This window comes from Streptopelia decaocto, assembly GCF_964273445.1.
Source record: "Streptopelia decaocto genome assembly, chromosome: 1".
In the NCBI taxonomy this organism is placed as follows: Eukaryota; Metazoa; Chordata; class Aves; order Columbiformes; family Columbidae; genus Streptopelia; species Streptopelia decaocto.
In genome coordinates, this window is record NC_138663.1 from 40,110,116 (window position 1) to 40,129,433 (window position 19,318).

At 47.0% G+C, this 19,318-nt stretch overlaps 1 protein-coding gene across 1 annotated transcript in view; it reads left to right on the top strand.

The window, feature by feature from the left end:
• The window catches only part of CACNA1I (calcium voltage-gated channel subunit alpha1 I), a 155,994-nt gene that overhangs the window by 115,131 nt on the left and 21,545 nt on the right, over window positions 1-19,318 (top strand). The window contains 12 exon segments of the mRNA XM_082071182.1: window positions 7,383-7,534; window positions 8,158-8,343; window positions 9,025-9,142; window positions 9,619-9,774; window positions 10,215-10,305; window positions 12,711-12,910; window positions 14,070-14,492; window positions 15,430-15,530; window positions 15,806-15,929; window positions 16,710-16,778; window positions 17,715-17,899; window positions 18,236-18,362. Coding sequence (XP_081927308.1) covers window positions 7,383-7,534; window positions 8,158-8,343; window positions 9,025-9,142; window positions 9,619-9,774; window positions 10,215-10,305; window positions 12,711-12,910; window positions 14,070-14,492; window positions 15,430-15,530; window positions 15,806-15,929; window positions 16,710-16,778; window positions 17,715-17,899; window positions 18,236-18,362 — 1,932 coding nt within the window.

Below are 19,318 nucleotides of genomic sequence, written 5' to 3' on the forward strand. Positions count from 1 at the left end.
AGGTGTGGGCACAGGTTTCACTTTCACGCCAGTAGTTTGCAGGCAGCTCTGAGTCAGCAGTGTACTTCATCCTAATGACAGGCTTGTGAGATGGAGAAGGATTTTGTGCTCTCATTTTATAGCTGGGAAACAGAGGCTGTGTCTACTTTGTAATGTGCAGAGCCAGCTTCAGAGGGTGTTAAGCACACCCATGGCCTTGCATCTGCAGTGCTGGCTGGTAGTTCTGCTGCACTTTGCGTTAAAGGAGTCCGTGCTGTACACCAGTGTCTCAGATCTATGCCCCCAGTCTGAATGTGACCATGATTCTGCTCCATGTGTCTGCCCAGATCACAAAAATAAGGTATTGCTCCACTACTGAGATGTTGACTGCATGGAAGCTTTGGGGCCAAGGTGAAGTCTAGTCCTGAACACAGTCTAAGGTAGCAGAGACAGGCAGTGAGTCTGGTTCAAGCAAGGCACTCAGATTTGTCCTGTGCTGTGTCAGGATGGAGGTATCTTGAGACCCAGAGTATCTTAAATTCCATGTTTGAGGCAACAGAGTGTCAGAGCCAGTATTTGAAACCCCAGATATCTGGATCCCACCCACTTACCAAGCACTAGGCCATTTTTCAAAGCCCAGCTAGTTTCTGATACAAGGATGGGAAACCTTAATTTGATCCCAGAATGCAAAACTGCACTGGATGCTTCCATACCAGAAAAATACCGGCAGGAGCTCAGAGGAAAGGAGAATGAAGAAGAGGCTGGAGGGGTTGACTCATGAAAATAGATAAAAGAGAACGATGTATTTATCACGTAGCAGAGAGATGACTAAGGGTTGAAACCCAGGACAATATGAAAACTGCCCACTGATGTTTTAAAGATGTGAGCAGCAAGCAGGGAGAGCCATTGTTCATTTTGGTTTATTGGAGACAGCATGAATTAAGAGTTTAACAGAACATTTGAGCTGGGGGTAAAGAATACAGTCTCATGTCCTGGCTATTGTGTGTGCAGATTTAAGGCCTTCTAGGCCGCCTCTGCTGTGTTTGCACAGCCCACAGCAGAGCGGGATCTGCCTACAGCCTTGAGGTTTCTAGTAGCAGGTTATTAATGACACATTCTTAAAGTTATGCTATCACGTTTTATCTGTAAGTAGCTAGGAAAAGCTTATGACCCTGCCTGCTGTTTCTACTAGAAAGAGATGTCAGCCAAATTCATCATAATTGAAAAATGTGGTGCAGCCTGTTTATTTAAAATGGGTATACTGAATCCTGTTTTTCTGGCACAAGAAGACTAAAATATTCAGACCATACCATGAATTCCAGGTCCTTTTTAGTCAGTAGTTAACTCAAAAGCCCACAGGCATTTGCTCTCTTTCAGTTTTCCTCAAGCCATGCTATCAGTACATCTCAGACTGGTGCTTCATCATCCCAGAAACACAAATTTTCACAGAACGATATCCAGTAAAACCCCTCTGCCCATAGAGATCTGTGGTTTGCAGGGTGATGCCATCCTATGACTGAAGTGGCTTCTGTTGCTTCAGCTACTTCACCATTTGAATGTCTCCTGGCCGAGAGCTAATGCATATAGAGACCTATCAACCTTTTAGTTTTCTGTTGCATGGGAGATAACAACCCCAGCCACGCTCTGAAGACATATCTGGCTGGACAAGAGGACGTGTGAAGGTGTCACAGGTTTGAGCAGTCCTGGGAGCAGCTCATGGCATGTCTGTCAGCTCCTTGCTGCTCCACTTGTTCGCAGGTTGTTCCACTGACCAAAGCACCCACCAGCCACCAGGTTGAGAGTTGAGAGAGACTGCAAGAGCCAGGCACAAGGTTCAGGTTCAGGAGCACAGCAACCTGGGGGACAGAATCCATGTGCAAGTCTTCGATTCCTGAACCTTGACCAACACACAGAAAAAAAAGAATTAGAATTATCTGTTTGTTGCAATTCAGGGGTTTAAAATTCATGGTATTTTTCTGTCAGGAGACTTAACCTCAGCAACTCAAACCACTTTACTCAGACCCAACTCACCTTGGAATTCGGCTTTGTTTATTTTATCCATCCAGTCCCTTGTCCTGTCCTGTTTGTGTCACCAGTGCAGCTTCCCATCTCCTCATACATTTTTTATGAGGGAAATCAACTCATTTTGGGACAAACTGCACTTCTATGAGTCATTTTTAATCCTTAAGCTTATCACAAGTTATCACTTGTAAATAGATAAGTTTATTCAAATCCATCAGTGTGCATTATACCATGTAATATCCTCAGTATTAGGCCTTCAGATATTGCTGGGACATTGCACAAGCCAAAATCCATCATTTTAAGCTTTGTCGTGCTTGAAATAGTTTTTGCAGTCCTTCAGAATTGCATCTACTTGGAAGTGCCTATTTTTAAAATTCAGTCTAGAAAATCAAGATATCAGATGCTTGTAGCTGTCCAGGAGGATCCTTTAAAGAGGCTTACTTTTTCTTTAATATTCACAGAGGATCTGGTGCTGCTCGCTTTTCTCCCTTATTCAGCATGAGGATGAAAGGCTGGTCCCAGCTGAATGTTCCAGGCTGCCTTTTTCATGCTTCTTAAATGGCCTGTTGGACTCAAGCTTGTTTGCCATTAGTAGCCAGTGAAACAATTGCTGAGTAAATTGGTTCGTCTTCTTCAGTATCTACTTAGCGTGTTCCTTCGTACATCAGATCAGTCCTTTATGAGGTTTGTCTTGTGTGGATCAGGAGACAATCCATTGTTTCCTAGCTAGACCCTCCCTGTGGATCAGTACCTTCATATATTTTAGCCTGCATGATTTCCCTTTATACCAGCATTTATTGCATCCACAAGTTCATATTTTACATTTATTGCTTCTCTTTTTACTATTTGCTGCTTGTCAGAAATATTCAGCAAACGTCCAAGCCAGCTCATCAGACTGACATTTAGTAAATGATGGAACAGTCTCCCTGGGGTGGTAGATGAAACCACATTACTTCAGTCTTGCAAAACTAGGGTATAACAAAACATCACGAAATCCTGCATTGGTTATGGGGTGGTGATTAGAGTAAGTAAAAGCTAGTTGGTATGGTTGATTTCTGTTACTCTTCTGGTTATTGTCAAGGGACTTTAAAATGGTGAGTAAAAGTGGGCAGGCTGAAGAGAGCTCTGTGTGGAATATTTCTCTTTCATGTTCTCGGAGGCAGTGATGTGCAGGTATGGTTTGGTAGGCCTGATCTGCATAGATCTCATTAATTAGTTTCTAGACAGTTGCCAATTTACTTCTGGGTAGGAGTAACTGCTCCTGCAGGGGCTTCATGGTGATCTGCATATTTTTAACCTTTCTTATAATGCAGGGGTTTCTAGCTGCTGTCAGATATTGGACTAATTATGTTTTCAGCCTAATCTGAGGTAAGAATTCCAATGTTAGCTAGTAAGGCACTGAAAAGGAGCAAAAAGCTGAGCAGCTGCCCTCTGTTGCCCTGGGTCTAGTTTCTCATCACTGTGCATGAGCCATGAAGTAGACCTGGATCATACACTTCACTCTCAGTATCTGATCTACACTGGTAGAGATGAAGGACTTACTGCTATGAAGATCTGAATTAGGTAGTTTCATGGATTTGGAAAGAGATCCATACCCAGAGCAGGTGAACCAGTCTGGTTAAAACAAAGGCTCTGGGCTCAGTCTGCCCTTTGGGATCTCTCTCCCCTTCAAGTCACCTTCCTCACCCAAATACTCAGCTCCCACAGTTCTGTTGAAGTCTGGTGGTAATGGATCTGTCCTGGCTTGGCAATCTGAACAGACTTTTCTTGTGGGGAGATTTCTGGTGTTCTCTGATTTTGCTTGAACTAAAATAGCCTTGAGTTCAGGCCTTTCTTTGTGGACACTTCAATTTACAGTTTTTAGCTAAACCTGGGTGGCCTGGGAGTAGGAATTCTTGCTAATGGTTTTGGTGATAAATGCCTGTGGGAGCCTGGGGAGCTCTCACAACTGTGAGGTGACACATCCATTGTGTTGGGGACCCTGTGTGTCAATAGGGAAAAAAAGAGAGAACCAGTTTTTCCCTGTTCACTTGCCCCCTTCATCAAGTTCACACTTCTCTGGCCAGAGAGAGTCCCCCACACCAGCCATGTTCCAGCCACTGGCCTTGTCCGCTGTCACTCATGGCCACACTGCCAGGGGTGTGTGGGCATCCCCACCTTGCAGCCTCAGCTCCCAGCTGATGGCTCTTTGTTTGCGCTTTGAGTTGTCTGTATCTCCAGAAGTGTCTGCAATGCAGGATCTGCCTTTAGCCAGTGAGTCTGCCTCTCCAGCTGACGACTCTTTTTTTCTCTTCTTCTTTCCCCTCCCCGCCCCCGAGTAATGTCCTTTTGTGTTGCTCTTCCTTCCCCAGCCTTTACTTCTTTCCTACTGCATTTTTAAAAATCTCTCCTTCTCTACTTCTTGTGGGTGCTGGTGAATTGATTTTATGGTGTTTTTTTCAGCTTTGCTTTTTGATTCCTCTTTCTCTGCCGTTCTCTCTGCTTATCCCTCCTTCCTTTCTCTGTTCAGCCTTTCTTGCCCTTCTCTCTAGGAACCATGCTTTGCTGGGACTGATTGATGGCCCATTAGAAAAAGATTAACAGGTGGAGGCTTGAGTAGAGAAACAGATGTCAGGGAGGGAAGGAGAGATGGGGGAACAGGTGACCTTTTCCACAAGCGAGATGCTAGCATGGCTTTTCAAACATCAATTGCTCCCTACGACAGCAGAAGAGAGAATGTGTGGACAGCAGAGAGGAGGATAATCCACCATCATAGCCTGTCGCTTTTTTACATTGCTCATTCTCACTGACATAATCATTTATTTCAGGCTGAAAGTGGCATCTCTGTTTAGCATATGGGCCTCATGTTCCTGGCAAGTGTCATTACTGCCCGGCTCTCTGTGAAGTGATCTTCAGCTCTCCCTTCCCATGTACACTTGCTTGTTCTTTCTCTCTCTTTGCTTTCATCTCCCCTCCTTTCCTCCTCATTTTCAGGGTGGTTTTGTTATTCAAATGTAATTATGGATGGAAATCGAGCCATCTCCTCTTTTTTGATTTTAAAGACATGGAGTATTTCAATAAAAAACTGCAATGAGGAGTGCAAGAAATTAGCAAAGAGTGTGGAAAACCACAGATGTGAGGAGCAGTTTCCAGCCTATTTACTCACCTGGGGATCCCAGAGCAGGGGTTAAAGCAGCCCCCAGCTTCAGGGGGAGAATCAGACCCAGAACTGCATTCCTCCCTCACTTCTACTTTCACCAGCTGAAAAAGTAACAGGCTCAGCCAGCACAAAGAGCAGTTCTGCAGTCCTCAGGGAAAGACCATGCCTCCCCTTCCTAGTGGGCATTAATACTGAGTTCATGGATAAAAATATTGGCTCTGACCTGCAGGGACTCACTTTTGCTTCTGCAGTGCCAGGAGTGCTTGTCCTCTCTTGTCCCAGACAACAAGCTTGTACAGTTTTCTTTTTCCTACCCATTTTATGTAATGCTTAAGAGAGTGGCCTGGTGGCCAGGCATAGCTCAGACTAATGTGATGGAAGAGAGGAGTCTTCAGCCACCTTTTTGCCATGGTTATCCAAATAATGAGAACAGTACAGCCTGCTACCACAGAGCCTGGGTCACATTCACCTTGAAGGCTTGGAGCTGGGGCTCAGTGGTGCTGCAAAAGGTTAAGCATCAAATAGGTAACCTTGTCTGGGGTGTGACATACCTGCCCCAAGGTAAACATGGCACTTTGGGCCAGAGGAGCCCTGAACAAGTCCTTTGGAGCTGCCATGCCTTGTCCTTCCACTTGGGCAGGTGGCACACCTTAGTCTGGAGCAGGTTCCCACCTGTTGCTGCTTGAGGGTGATGGCCAAAAGCATGCTAATGCCAAGTAAATTGCCCTAGCAGTCTCATGTTGTCTGAAGGCCATAGGTTGTCTAGTCTGGCCCCAGATGCAACTCATAATACTGGGAGGAAGTTTTTCTCTCACTTTGGGAACATTTTTTACCTTGCCATTGCCCTGGTAGTCTCCCTGGGCTATGTATGTGTGTGTCTGAGTATGTGCAAACATGAGCAGGTTGTGCATGTGTTGTCCCTCAGGCGTCTGACTTGTTCAAGACCTCAGCCCTTGCTGTTTGGCCTGGTGCAGTCGGAGTCCCTGGGCGAGTGGTCCTTTGAGAGATGAGTCCATCCCAAATCCAGTGCAGGGAATGCCTCTATTTCACAGGGGATGGCAAGATCCTGGCATCCCTCATCAATGACATCAACGCAGCCTCTGTCTCCCTCTGAAGCAATGTTTCATCATTCCTGAGGCAATGGTCTTGACCCTTTCCTGACCTTGTCAGAGAAGTCTCCAAGGCAGCACACACTGAAGAAAAAGTCATTAATTCAGAAAACAAAACGAGGAGTAATTTAATTTGCTCAGACTTGTTCCACTGATGAAATCATTAAAACAGGTTTCCTCATATGCACAAACACATTGGTCTCTGCTGGAGAAGGCTATATCACAGGGGCTGAAAGATGTGTCAGAGATTTAACTGAAAAGAAATGCCTGAAGCAGGGTCAGGTTGCCGATTTTTATTTTTCTTTCCTTTCAACACAGTAATTTTGTGTCATCCCTGGAGGTTTTCACCTTCTACATTTGCCTTTGTCCTCTTGCTGTCCATTTTTCTCTTTTCCTCACCTTGTCCTGCTCTTTCTCTTCTATAGAGATAGCTGTTAGCACTGTGCCCCCTCCTCACTGTTGTCTCGTTCATCCAGTCTGATATTCTCTGGGGTAATTATTGAGACCGCTCTGAGGATAGAGGCATGACAAAAGACTGCTGGAGCAAGACCAGAAAACTAATGCATACCAAGGATTTGGTGGGGAGCAGGGGAGAGAAAAATGAGGAAGGGAAAAAATATAGGGGAATGGGGCAGAGAAGTGCAGTGAACTTTAGAGCATGATGGGGAACTGTTTTCCTGTCATTCAAATGTTTTCAGAATTAAAGCAGAAATTGTGCCAGCTACCTGTGGAAACCTCAGAGGAAAAAATCCTTGAAGAAAGAGGTTGACTACAGATCACACACTTTTGCCCTGCTTCAAAAAATACTCAAATTCTTTGCACAAAGTCAAACAGCCTTTAACCAGGGTGGAGGGAGATGTAGAAGACACTTAGTCAGCCTTGGCTGCATGAATGGCTGTGGGGCTCCTGACCACCTCTAGTAAGATACTTTGTTTGGGACATAAGCAATGATGAAGTCAGTAAGTGTGCAAAGGAACAGGAATGGCAGTGGCTCTATCCAGTTCCACTCTAATCTCACCCATGAGAGCTTCGCAGCTCCCTGCAAAGCCTGTCCTCTATGAATGATGGCATTTTATTTCCCATAATTTCAGGGATCTTTCAGTTCTGACTCTCTGAATTTGCCTTCTCCCCAGCCAGAGGAATTGACCAATATCTTGGAGATCAGCAATGTTGTCTTTACAAGCATGTTTGCCCTGGAGATGATCCTGAAACTTGCTGCTTTTGGCCTCTTTGATTACCTCCGCAACCCCTACAACATCTTTGACAGTATCATCGTCATCATCAGGTGACAAGGGCCGTGGGGAGCAACTGAAATATACATAGACAAGAGTACCACAGAGCCTGCACATTTTCATGTGCCTTTTAAAAAAGGATTTAGCAGCCATACTGGGAGGAGCTGAGATGATGCATAAGGCCAAAGACTGGGAGGCCAAAATGTCTTTTCCCAACACTTGGTGACCCTAGGCAAGCTGCACAGAATTTCTGACCCTCAGTTCTCTCTTCTGCAGAATGGAGGCAATTGCAGTTGCCTTGTAAGCCCACAACAAATATCAGCTGTGAAATATTTTAAAACTGCACAAATTAAAGATACTACAAAAGTTAACTGGGTGATAGAAGAACTTGTCCTGCTGGAATTTAATGCTGCAATTCTTTCCTCATTCTTGCAACATGCAGTGCCATGTTAGCATTCTTAAGGTAGAAATGCAGCTTTCTACACATAAGTATAAGCCTATAATATATAATTCTAATTATATCTTGCCGAAACAGATTTTCTCTCTGACCCCTTTATACTTGCTGCCAATGCAGAGGTGAAAACTTGGATTAGCATTGCTATTCCTCTTTCTCTTCTGTTTGTTCACTTGTCTTTCATTTTGACCCTTGTACTCCCTGTGCGTCTCTGGGATTTAGCATCTGGGAAATCATCGGCCAGTCGGATGGGGGCCTCTCTGTGCTGAGGACTTTCCGTCTCCTGCGGGTGCTGAAGCTGGTGCGTTTCATGCCCGCGCTGCGCCGCCAGCTTGTGGTGCTGATGAAGACGATGGACAATGTAGCCACCTTCTGCATGCTTCTCATGCTTTTCATCTTTATATTCAGGTGAGGAGGCTGTTAGTTGCTCTGACAGGGGCACTGCGTGGCTGACATGGGCAGCAACTTCAGAGCATGATTGCATGACTTGTCTTGCCGATGGCTCTAGGCTCAAGCAGCACTGACAAATGTTTATTTGTTCATAAGGACTGGGGTTACTGCTGCCCTAAACTGGGTTAAGCAGCTGAAGGTTTGGCCTGGACAGGGTGGAGAAATACTGCCACCAAATGTGAATGTTGAGCATAATGTCCCATTGCAGAATAGGTGAAGCCTCTTGATAGTCAAGACTGGCTGCAGGAACAGTTCAGTCTGAGGGCGGACTCTGGCAGAAGGGTGGCAGGAAGCAACCAAGAAAGTTTGTAAGTGCATCCTGCAGATGCAGTGGTAGGGTGATGAAAAATGAGAGCAAACAAGAATGATGGAGAGAGTAGATCTGAAGGACAGGTTGGAGGGAATACATGGGCCCTGAGGCAGTACAGATGGAAAGCAAAGGTTTTTTTTGTAAGCTATAGAGGTGCAAAACACAACTCCTTCATGGATAGGTCCTAGTGGTCTGGCTGTGTTTTTCTACCCCTCAGTCCTATGGTGTTACATTGGATTGTTGGGAGGAAAAGAGAATGACTCTGATGAGCTCACTGTAGTGGCAGAGATATTTATACTTGACACCATCTCCACTTCTTGTCCAAACAGCATCTTGGGAATGCACATCTTTGGTTGCAAGTTCAGCCTCAGGACGGACACAGGAGATACAGTTCCTGACCGGAAGAATTTTGACTCCCTGCTGTGGGCCATTGTCACCGTCTTCCAGGTGAGCCAACTTTGCTCTCTGTGGGTGGGCCAGGACAATGTGAAGAGGATCAGGAGATGCTTTTTCTCATGGCAGAGCATTGCATACACTCCTGACAGCACAAAAGGCCACACAAAAGGCTCTGGCATGTAATGTTTGGAGGAAGAACAATTTTGTGTTGTAACTAAACAACTGGTGTATCTCAGACAGGGGCGCTCCTTCCTTCCCAAGAGACAGTTCGCAAAAGTCACTCCTGTTGTGGCAACTCGCATCTTTACTGCCATCACCTCAGCACATGACTGAGCACATGGTTGCTCTTGTTTCTTCTTGCCCAGCTAACATTACCAGGGCAGTCCCACAACTGGACAGTGACAGTGGGTTATGGGGAAGTTAAGAGGCCTGATGTGGTCCTGATATGTATCTTTTCGCTGTTCTTTTCTGAGAATCACCTTTATTTTCTTCCTTCATGTTTATGTGGCCTCTTCTTCTGGTTGCAGATCCTAACCCAGGAGGACTGGAATGTTGTGCTCTATAATGGCATGGCCTCCACCTCGCCTTGGGCATCCCTCTACTTTGTGGCTCTCATGACATTTGGCAATTATGTGCTCTTCAATCTGCTGGTGGCCATTCTCGTGGAGGGGTTCCAGGCTGAGGTGAGTTGCCACTGAGGCCTCATCAAGAGGAGGAATAGAGGTGCTAAAAAGTGGACTTTTGAGGTTACTGGGATGGAGCACTCCCAAAGTATCACACATCTGTCATTTCCCTTGTCAAGTTCAGGGTGGGCTTCATTAAAACAAACAAACCCAAACCAAAAACCAGCAGTGATAATCCTTACAAGGAAAGAGACAAGCCCTCTGGAAGGGATTTCCTGATTTCCATCCTGTGCAACAGACCCTACCCTAATAGGGTGAGTCCTTTGCCCCTCCAAAAGCAAGAACTCAGTATGTCAGCAATCCCAGGTAACTCAAGGCTAACTCCAGTGATCACAGTGATGTCTGGCTGCCAAGGAGGATTTTACAGTTGTTCCAGCAACGAAAGACAAGAACAAATTGTCTTTTTATGGGTTCCCAAGTTCTAAATTTTTGTGTTCCAGGGTGATGCCAATCGGTCATACTCAGATGAAGATCAGAGTTCATCAAACATGGAGGAGTTAGATCAGTTCCAAGATGTCCAAGAAGGCTCAGGTACAGTAGCTCAAACAACCTCATTTGTTTATCTCTTATCGCTGTTTAGTGAGAAATCTAAAAGCAGATTCTCTAGAAAATGCACTCCTATCTCCAAGAACTTACTGGTTTTCATTTAAACTTCATGCTAGTTTGTGGTGTTATCTGTGGAAAAAGCAGAGTTGCGTCAGCATCCTGAAGAATGTGATAGCTAAGGGGAGCAGTTATTGAATGACCTACAGAAAGGCAACTAGGAGTGAGAAGTGAGACTGTCTCTGATCAGTTTCAGAGGCTCCATTTCAGGAACGCCTTGTCCAAATCTGGGATCTGCATTTGGATAGGGGATACCAACACATTAAAATGTGTTCGGACAAATCTGGAAGTCTTGCCTCATAGTGAGAGGCTAATGAAGCTTAGAGAAACCAGAGAAGTGACTTGAACACACACTCTGTAAGTGCTGACCATAAGGAGAGATTTCTGATGGTAGATGGCTCTTTAATTGAGCAGAAAAAAAGCATAATGAGATTGTAAAGGTTGGAAGCCAAAGCTAGACAAATTCAGACTGAAAAAAGCCACATATTTTTAAGGTAAGATAATTAACTCTTGCAACAGTCTGCCTACAAACTGCCGGGTAAGCTCTTCACCCCTTGAAGTCTTTCCTTGAAGACTGCAAGTCTTTCTACAAGAGGTATTATACTTCAGGCAGGACTTGGTGGCAGGGAGCAGCAGGAGTAGCTTGCTCCACAATGGATGGTGAACTGAAAAGCTGAGAGGAAGGGACAGCCAGGCAGGAGGGCAGGGACAACACCAACAAAAGCACAGCACTTGCACAAGCCAAGCAGAACAGGTCTGCTCTCATGAGCCAGGGTCAGCCAATGGTTCAATGATGGCCAGGCAAGTCCACAGTGGTGAGGCAGGTCTGAGGCCAAGCCCAGAAGTCCAGTCAGCACAAGATAAGGATCAGCAAGGTGCACGGACAGGCACAAGAATACTCACAGAGTAACCCAGACACAGACTACAGGTCTGAGTTTAAATGCAGCTCTCACAGCAAGGAGCAATGTCTCCAGTGTTGGCTTGCCGCAGCTCTTTCTTGCAACTCAGCTGTTTTCAAAGCAGTCTGATCCTGGGTTACAGGACTGCACCATATCAGAGTTTACCTTGAATGCAGGCAGCCAGACCCCTTGGAAGGCAGATGGGGAAGAGGTTATGGAGCCTGTTGGTGTACTCATGGCTGTGAGGCTGCATGCAAGAGAAGATATGTGACCTTCATTATGCAATAGGTCAAAAAACCCTGATTGTTCCATTCATTTCAGGCATTAAAATCCAGTACTCCATCCTCTCCATCCATCTTGACAAATGCTGATGGTCGTCCACAGCATCTAATATAGCCCTCAAAGGTGCTCTGGATCTTCAAGGTCAATGATCAGTCATTTGAAGAGGCCCAGTGTAGTAGGATAGGCTGGGATGAAGAGTATGATTGCAGGAATTTAAAGGTGACTCCAATACATTGGTGGCTGCAGGTTTCCCCACATCTTCATCAGTGTCTCAGGCTAACTGCTTTAAATACCACAGCTGATGGTATTTTGTTGGACTTGAAAATGCAGGTGTTTGTTCCTGGCATACAGAAGCACACTCTCCTCCTCTTGCTGCCAGGGTTTGGCTCCTTGCTCTGCTCACCTGTCTGGCCCCAAGAAGAGCTGCCCTCACTTTTGGGCACTGAGGAGGACACTTCGAAGTCTCCCCAGCTTGCACTGCTTTTGTCACAATACCCTCAATCAGAAGGAATAGATGTTGATTTGCACTTCGAATACTGTGTTCAGTTCTGGGCCCCTCACTATAGGAAAGACATCAAGGTACTAGAGGGAGTGCAGAGAAGGGCAATGGAGCTGGTGAGGGGTCTGGAGCACAAGTCTGATGAGGAGTGGCTGAGGGAACTGGGGCTGTTCAGCCTGGAGAAAAGGAGGCTGAGGGGAGACCTTATAGCTGTCTACAGCTACCTGAAAGGAGGTTGTAGCATGAAGGGGGTTGGTCTCTTCTCCCAAGTAGCAAGTGACAGGACAAGAGGAAATGGCCTCAAGTTGCACCAGGGAAGGTCCAGATTGGATATTAGGAACAAGTTCTTCACGGAGAGGGTTGTCAAGCAGTGGAACAGGCTGCCCAGGGAAGTGGCTGAGTACCCATCCCTGAAGGTGTTTAAAAGGCGCACAGATGAGGTTCTTAGGGACATGGCTTACTGGTAGATTTAGGTTATGGTTGAACTCAATGATAATAAGGGTCTCTTCCAACTTAAATGAATCTATGATTCTAAACAGCTAATATTCTGTTAGCTGCTGCTAACATGCTTAAATAACTTAGACATTGCAACAGTCACTGGATAGTGAGGAACCCACCTTCCTCTTTTCTCTTTCTTCTTCTTCCTGTATCAGATCCCAAGCTCTGCGCAATTCCTGTAACACCTAATGGACACTTGGACCCATCCTTGCCCTCCACCCCACCAGTGGCTGCTGGGGGGGTCACAAACTCTTCACGCAACTCCCTGCAGCCTGACCAGATCCGTGTTGCTGTTGGTTCCCGGAAGAGCAGCGTGATGTCCCTGGGGAGAATGACCTGTGACCAGCGGTCGTTGGTGAGTGAGTCAGTGAGCAGACATGTGTGTTGTCCCCTTCTTTTGAAGTCCAAGCACTCTGTTGTCTATCTGCCACCATCTGGGGATTGCTGTGGAGGATTGAACTGCTGCTGTAGGCTTCTAAGACAAGCGCATTGCCTGTCTTTAGGAAGCCAGGTCAGTTCACATTATTTATATAAATTTCCAAATTATTCATGTCTATTTCCAGGTTAATTGAGTGTGGGATTCAGCTCTTTTGTATGCTTCTCGTGAGAGAGTAGGGACACCAAGGAGACAGAGTGTTCCTCTTAGAGTGAACCATGTTTTGTCCCCTTGCTCTTTCCTTGTTTTCCTAGAGCACAGGACACAAAATAATGCCCGGAGCGAGTTAAGAGCATAGGAATATCTGCTTGATGCCAGAGCTACCAAGTTCCGTAACAGATGGGTTTTCTGGAAGCTTTTGTAACGATAGAGAAATCTTGACTTGGAGCTCCCCATAGCAGGTTCTGCTGCCCCTTGGCACTTCTTCAAGCACTGCTGGCTCTCCAGCCAACTCATGTCAGACCTGTCCACCTTGTAACATCAGCTGCTGGGGTTTCTATCCACTGACACACACAGCTTGGGGGGGGTGAATTGGTGCTCAAAGGGTTCATGCCCCTGAAATTTCTGAACAGGGAGAGCTGGCAGCCACATACTACATGATAAGTTGCTGATGTGGTTGGACTAGACTGTAACCAGCAAGCCTGTTTCTCTCATTTCTTCCTTTTACTAAGACTGTACTCAAAGATTGTGTGTCAGGTTATCCATCACCCTGTACCTTGTGTTATCCTTTACCCCAGGGTAGCATAAAAAGCTGCCAATCAGATTTTTGGAGAGCTTTATTCTTGCTCTGTGATGGTGTAAATAACATCAGGCACCTGGCCTTTGGCTTTATTATTTACCTTCCCTGTAAGTACCTTGCACACAGATGGTGCTATAAAGTAATGGCAGCCAACACCATTGCTAACTCATTATCAGTTTATTGTCAGATTTACAGAGATTGCTGCTAAATTCCCACCGTGCAACTTCCTCAATGACTGAAAAAAATGACAACTTCCTGGCTAAGGGAGAAACCTGTGATCTGAAACTGGATCGCATCCTCCCTCCTTGTGCCCTGAGTCCCTGTCCCGCTCTCTTACAGTCCAGCTCCCGCAGTTCCCACTATGGTGCCTGGGGCCGCAGTGGGCCCTGGGGCAGCCGCCGCTCCAGCTGGAACAGCCTGGCCCGGGGACACAGCCTAAAGCACAAACCTCCCTCCGCCGAGCACGAATCCCTCCTGTCTGGAGAAAGGCATGGGACTGGGCCAGCGGATGGGGAGCTGGATGGGACAGGAAGGGTGTTGCATCACCGCCGGACGCTCTCCCTGGACAACAAAGGCTCCTGTGACCTGCTGGAGTTGGCCTCGGTCCCGTCTGGCCACAGAGTGGCCCGTAAGCTGGGAGCAGCGTCTGGGGCCAGTGAGCATCAAGACTGCAATGGCAAAATGCCCAGTATTGCCAAGGAGATCTTCCCAAAGATGGACAACCGCAAGGAGCGGGGAGAGGATGATGAAGAGATAGATTATGTGAGTACTTGTTGGAAGGAATGTGGGGTTATACTGCAGTGCTGTGAGAAACCCCAAATCCATCCTGAAGTTTCAGTCTCCCTGCCACGTGGATGGGAGAGCTTGCAAAGGTGCTTTAAGTACAGCTGAAGGACAACATTGAACACAGATGGGACCTTCTAGGCCCAGACAAGCGCCAACCACATTGTCAGGCTGCCTGCAAGGCAGTTGTACAGGTGGATGGTTGACGGAAAGTAGATGTGAGGCACGTGCACAGTCATTCAGGGGCTGTTATTTTGGAGCAATGCAGCCTGCAATTTCTCCAGGCCAGGGAAGGTCAGGTTGTGTGAGCAGTGAGAGCTTTGCATGAGGAACATCAGCAGATCAGAGCAGGAGGCACAGGCACGAGAGACAAGGCAAGTGAGTTTTGCAGTGCCAGGCTGGGAGACTGCAATGCACGATCTGTGAGCAGATCAAAGGGTGGAAAAAGTGGACAGAGGGTCCATAGAAATGTGAACTAACATACATGCTGTATGAAATTAAATCACCTCTGAGCCCAAGTGCCAACAGTAGGCCTTGCTGTCCTGGCCTTTCGTTTAGTTGAGGTAGTGAGAAAACTCTGTCCTTACGTAACAAAACCACTCCAACAGCTCTGAGAAGGCATCATGGACAACATCTTAGTCTAGAAAGGTGACCAGCAGTTTTATTTGTAATGATCTGGGGAGGAAACAAGATGCCAAGAGTCAAACAGGCTGTAGCAAAGCAACTCCTACCTCCTTTACAGTGGCTTGTTGCTCTTTGAGTCCATTTCCTCTTTCAGAGGCTTAAAGAAAGGCAGGTAGTGCACCTGAGGAACTTCAGGTAGCGGCGTTTTGGGGTCAGATGTGACAGGAAGAGTGTCTCTCTCGGGCATATGGGAAGGTAACCAGTGGCATTTGCTTCTGCTCCATCCCTACAGAGCCTGTGCTTTCGCATCCGGAAGATGATGGAAGTTTATAAACCAGACTGGTGTGAGTTACGGGAAGACTGGTCCATATATCTCTTCTCTCCACAAAACAGGTTTGTGTGTTTTTTGCCACGAGAGGATTGAGAAAATGGGACAGGTTCTGTTACAGTGCTAGTCAGTAGTTTCAGCTCCTTGTTCTAACATTGCTCTGCTCCAGGCTCCCTGCATGACCGTGGGCCACCCTGGGATATTGCCATGGCAAGGGACACCAGTATCAGTGATAGGAAAGCTGCTGGCGCAGTTTTGGCCAGACCTCTTAATTCTCTGTGCTCATACTTCTTAACCTTGCTCTGCCCAAGGCACAGATACCTACTGAACTCTCTTGCAGGTTTCGCCTCCTCTGCCAAACCATCATTGCTCACAAACTCTTTGACTATGTTGTGCTGGCCTTCATCTTCCTGAACTGCATCACCATTGCTCTAGAGAGACCACAGATTGAACACAGAAGCACGGTGAGCACCATTTCCTCCCGTTTGCTTTTTGGCACAACCTCTGACAGAGGTTCGTAAGTGCTCCTGGCACTGGTATGTCCTCTGGAAGAACTTGAGCACCAAACACAAACTCCCACTCGTCTATTCAAATGCCCAAGTATTAGTAAGTCACACAGAGTGTGCTTCCCCTGCAGGGTCTTATAATGGGGCAACCTGCTTTATAATAGTGATCCTAATTCCTTTGCTCTTGAAGAGCAAGAGAGTCCCCCAGGCACCTGCAGTTAAGAAATGATGGGCAAAAGGGACAGTGACTGGGAACTAAAAGATAGAAGTAACTTCCATTCTGTAGAAATGGCATATCATCACTCACGCATGGTGCTTTTGAGCTGTCTTGGAGATGGCTCAAGCTGGCAAGTGACATGGCTTCATCTGCATGTCTGCCTTAGCTAACCTCCAGGCTCTATTGCACTTACACACAATCTAGTGCTTGGTGCTCAGCAACACTTTGGAAAGGAGTCCCAGGTCAGCACAGCAGGTCAGGACTGAGCAGCATGGGCAGAACAGGGTAGAAAGCACCCTGAAAGCAGGTTTGCAGAATGCAAGGCAAATCCCATCCACTGTGCTCTTGCAGAGTTGCAGAGGATCCTGGCCCAGCTGTGGCCCAGGGCTGAGCCAAGGTGTGTGAGCTAAAAGCTGCCCAGCACTGACCTTTGCCAAAGGCACTTCTCTTGTTTCCCCAGCTTTCAGGTCAAGAAGTCAATATACATTTAAGGCCTTTTTCTACTTTTTTTTTTTTTCTAGGAGAGAATCTTTCTCACTGTGTCAAACTACATTTTCACAGCAATTTTTGTAGCTGAGATGACACTGAAGGTAAGTTACTGTGGAGATGAACAGCTCAGAGCCTTTTCCATTGTCAGGAACAACATGCTTCATGTTTGCTTATCACCCTTCTAAAATCTCTCCCTCTTTTCATTGTGCCACTCCTTCCCCCTACCTTGGTAAAGGCAGATACTGCCTGGGATTGAGTCTCCTCTTGTCATGCTTGTGGGGGGTTGTTTATCCAAGGCTTTAAATCCAAAGGGATCTTAACATCTGGCAGGAATAGCTGGCCTCCAGGTATGGATTTTGTAATAATGTCAAATGTCCATTTCGTTCCTCCTAGAGGAAGAATGGGGGAAACAACAGCAATATGAATAATGTGCTCTTAGTTGAGATAGTTATTTAATAGCTGAGTACTTTATGACAATAGGAAAATCTTGTGATTGGGAAAGAGTTCCAAAACTGGGTGAAGACAGTCTCAGAGATAGCTGCCTGAATTTCAACCCCCTAAAATTCATACCCAAATTATGGCCATGATTTGCTCTCCCTAAGGCCACTGATGTCTGTAGCACCTGCTGGTGTTGAGAATTGCTCAGAATAGAACCACCCTCTTAGGAGCCAAAGTATGGGATTTAGTGCCTGATTTACTTCCCAGGCGATGTCTGGACTGGGAGACTTGCCCTAGGTCTGTAGTATGGCAGGGAAAGGCTTTCTGTTTGGTCCCTACAGTGCTGTTGCTCAGGGAGGCAGAGGAATGGTGAGAAGACACAGTGGCCATGTTATTTCTGGAGTTACATGGCACCACTTTCCCCAAAGACATTTTCCATCGTAGACTCCCAGGTAAAAGGAGATGATGATGAGATGATATGCCAGTGTCACATGGAGTTGATAATTGTCCCACATCCTTGCGCTCTCTCCACAGCTGCCCTCTACCAGGCAATATGGAGAGGAGCCATTTAACCCCCTCTCTTCTCCCCTCTTTTGCAGGTGGTCTCTCTAGGCCTGTATTTTGGGGATCAGGCTTACCTCCGCAGCAGCTGGAACATCTTGGATGGCTTCTTGGTCTTCGTGTCTCTTATTGACATCGTGGTCTCGGTGGCCTCTGCTGGTGGTGCCAAAATCCTGGGGGTGTTGCGGGTTCTCCGGCTGCTGCGCACCTTACGTCCCCTCCGGTCAGAGCCCCACTGAGCCCTGCTTGTCTCCCTCTTCCCACCACCTCCCCATGGAAGGGTCCCTGAGTCAGATCATGCTGTGCCAGGCAAAGTGTGGTCTGACAAGCCATGAGCCACAGGGAGGTTCCCTTTAGCCATACGGCTCTGGCCCTGGAGGTACCTCATCAGACAACCAACCCGTGGGAGAGAAGAGGCGTTTTGGTTGCAGGGAAGTGATCCCCACTGATGGGTCACTGCACAGGAGGAGTGGATGTCCATTGCTGCTGAAAATGCTTAGCTTAGGGCAAACATCCCTGCCCTGTTCCTCTGTCACCCCTCCCCTTCCTTCCCTTCCAGAGTCATCAGCCGAGCTCCTGGCCTGAAGCTGGTGGTGGAGACACTCATTTCTTCCCTCAAGCCCATAGGAAACATTGTCCTCATCTGTTGTGCTTTCTTCATCATCTTTGGCATCCTGGGTGTGCAGGTAGAGTTGTTACTGCCCATCAAACAGCCCCCATGCCTCAAGCCCTACTGTGGGCATCGGTACCCCCAGGTACAGGCACAGGGAGCTGAGCAGCGCGGGAGGGACAGGCAAGCCAGGAAACCTTCTGCAGCCGCCCTCTTCCATGAGCTGTCTCTCACCATAATGTCCCTGCAACCTTTGGCAAAGACAGCGAGGTGCTCAGTGAATGCAGGTGTCAATGGATGTGCAAGACAGGAATTAACACTTGCACCTGGCAGGAGCTTGATCAGGGTTTGGGTCAGTGTTCCAGGGAGAACCAAAGGCTGGCATAGCACAGGGCTTGCTGGACACATCCATGGCACACCACAAGAGCAAGCAGCTCAGTGCCTGCTTGCATGAACCCTGCCTCCAGTCAGCTCTGTTTCTCCTCCTCACTCTGAGTCCTAAATCCACCCACAACCTTATTTTATTTTTTTATTTAATCCTCTTTATTTTCGGCTGTTGCATTGCAGAGGAGCAAGGACGTGGGCGTTACTTCCATCTCAGGGAATGTGCTATACTTAGTCTGCTCTGATGCATCTGTACAAATGCACAAACCAGCACCTTCCATATGGGGAGAGGAGCCCTGGGCAGAAGAGCTAAAGCCATGCAGTGCAGCTTTGTGAAAAAAAGCATCTGAGAAGCAGGGGATGTTTTTTCTGGTTCTTTACTCTCAGATGAGATCTTTTCCCATCAGCTCTCTTAGTAACTGGGAAGCAGGGAGGGGAGATTACTCTTGGGGTTTGAATAGATCTTTTTTTTTTCCTTTTGGGTCGGTGGCTCTAATTGCACCCAAAAAGGCAGCCCTATAGGCTGTCATATGGTAAGGGCTTACAGTCACTGCTGGCCTGGGACAGTTGAGCAGGCTGCAAAGCCAGGTGTGGGTTTACGAGGGTAGCCCTGGCTCTTTAGCAATGTTTGAGCCTGTGCTCTACGTT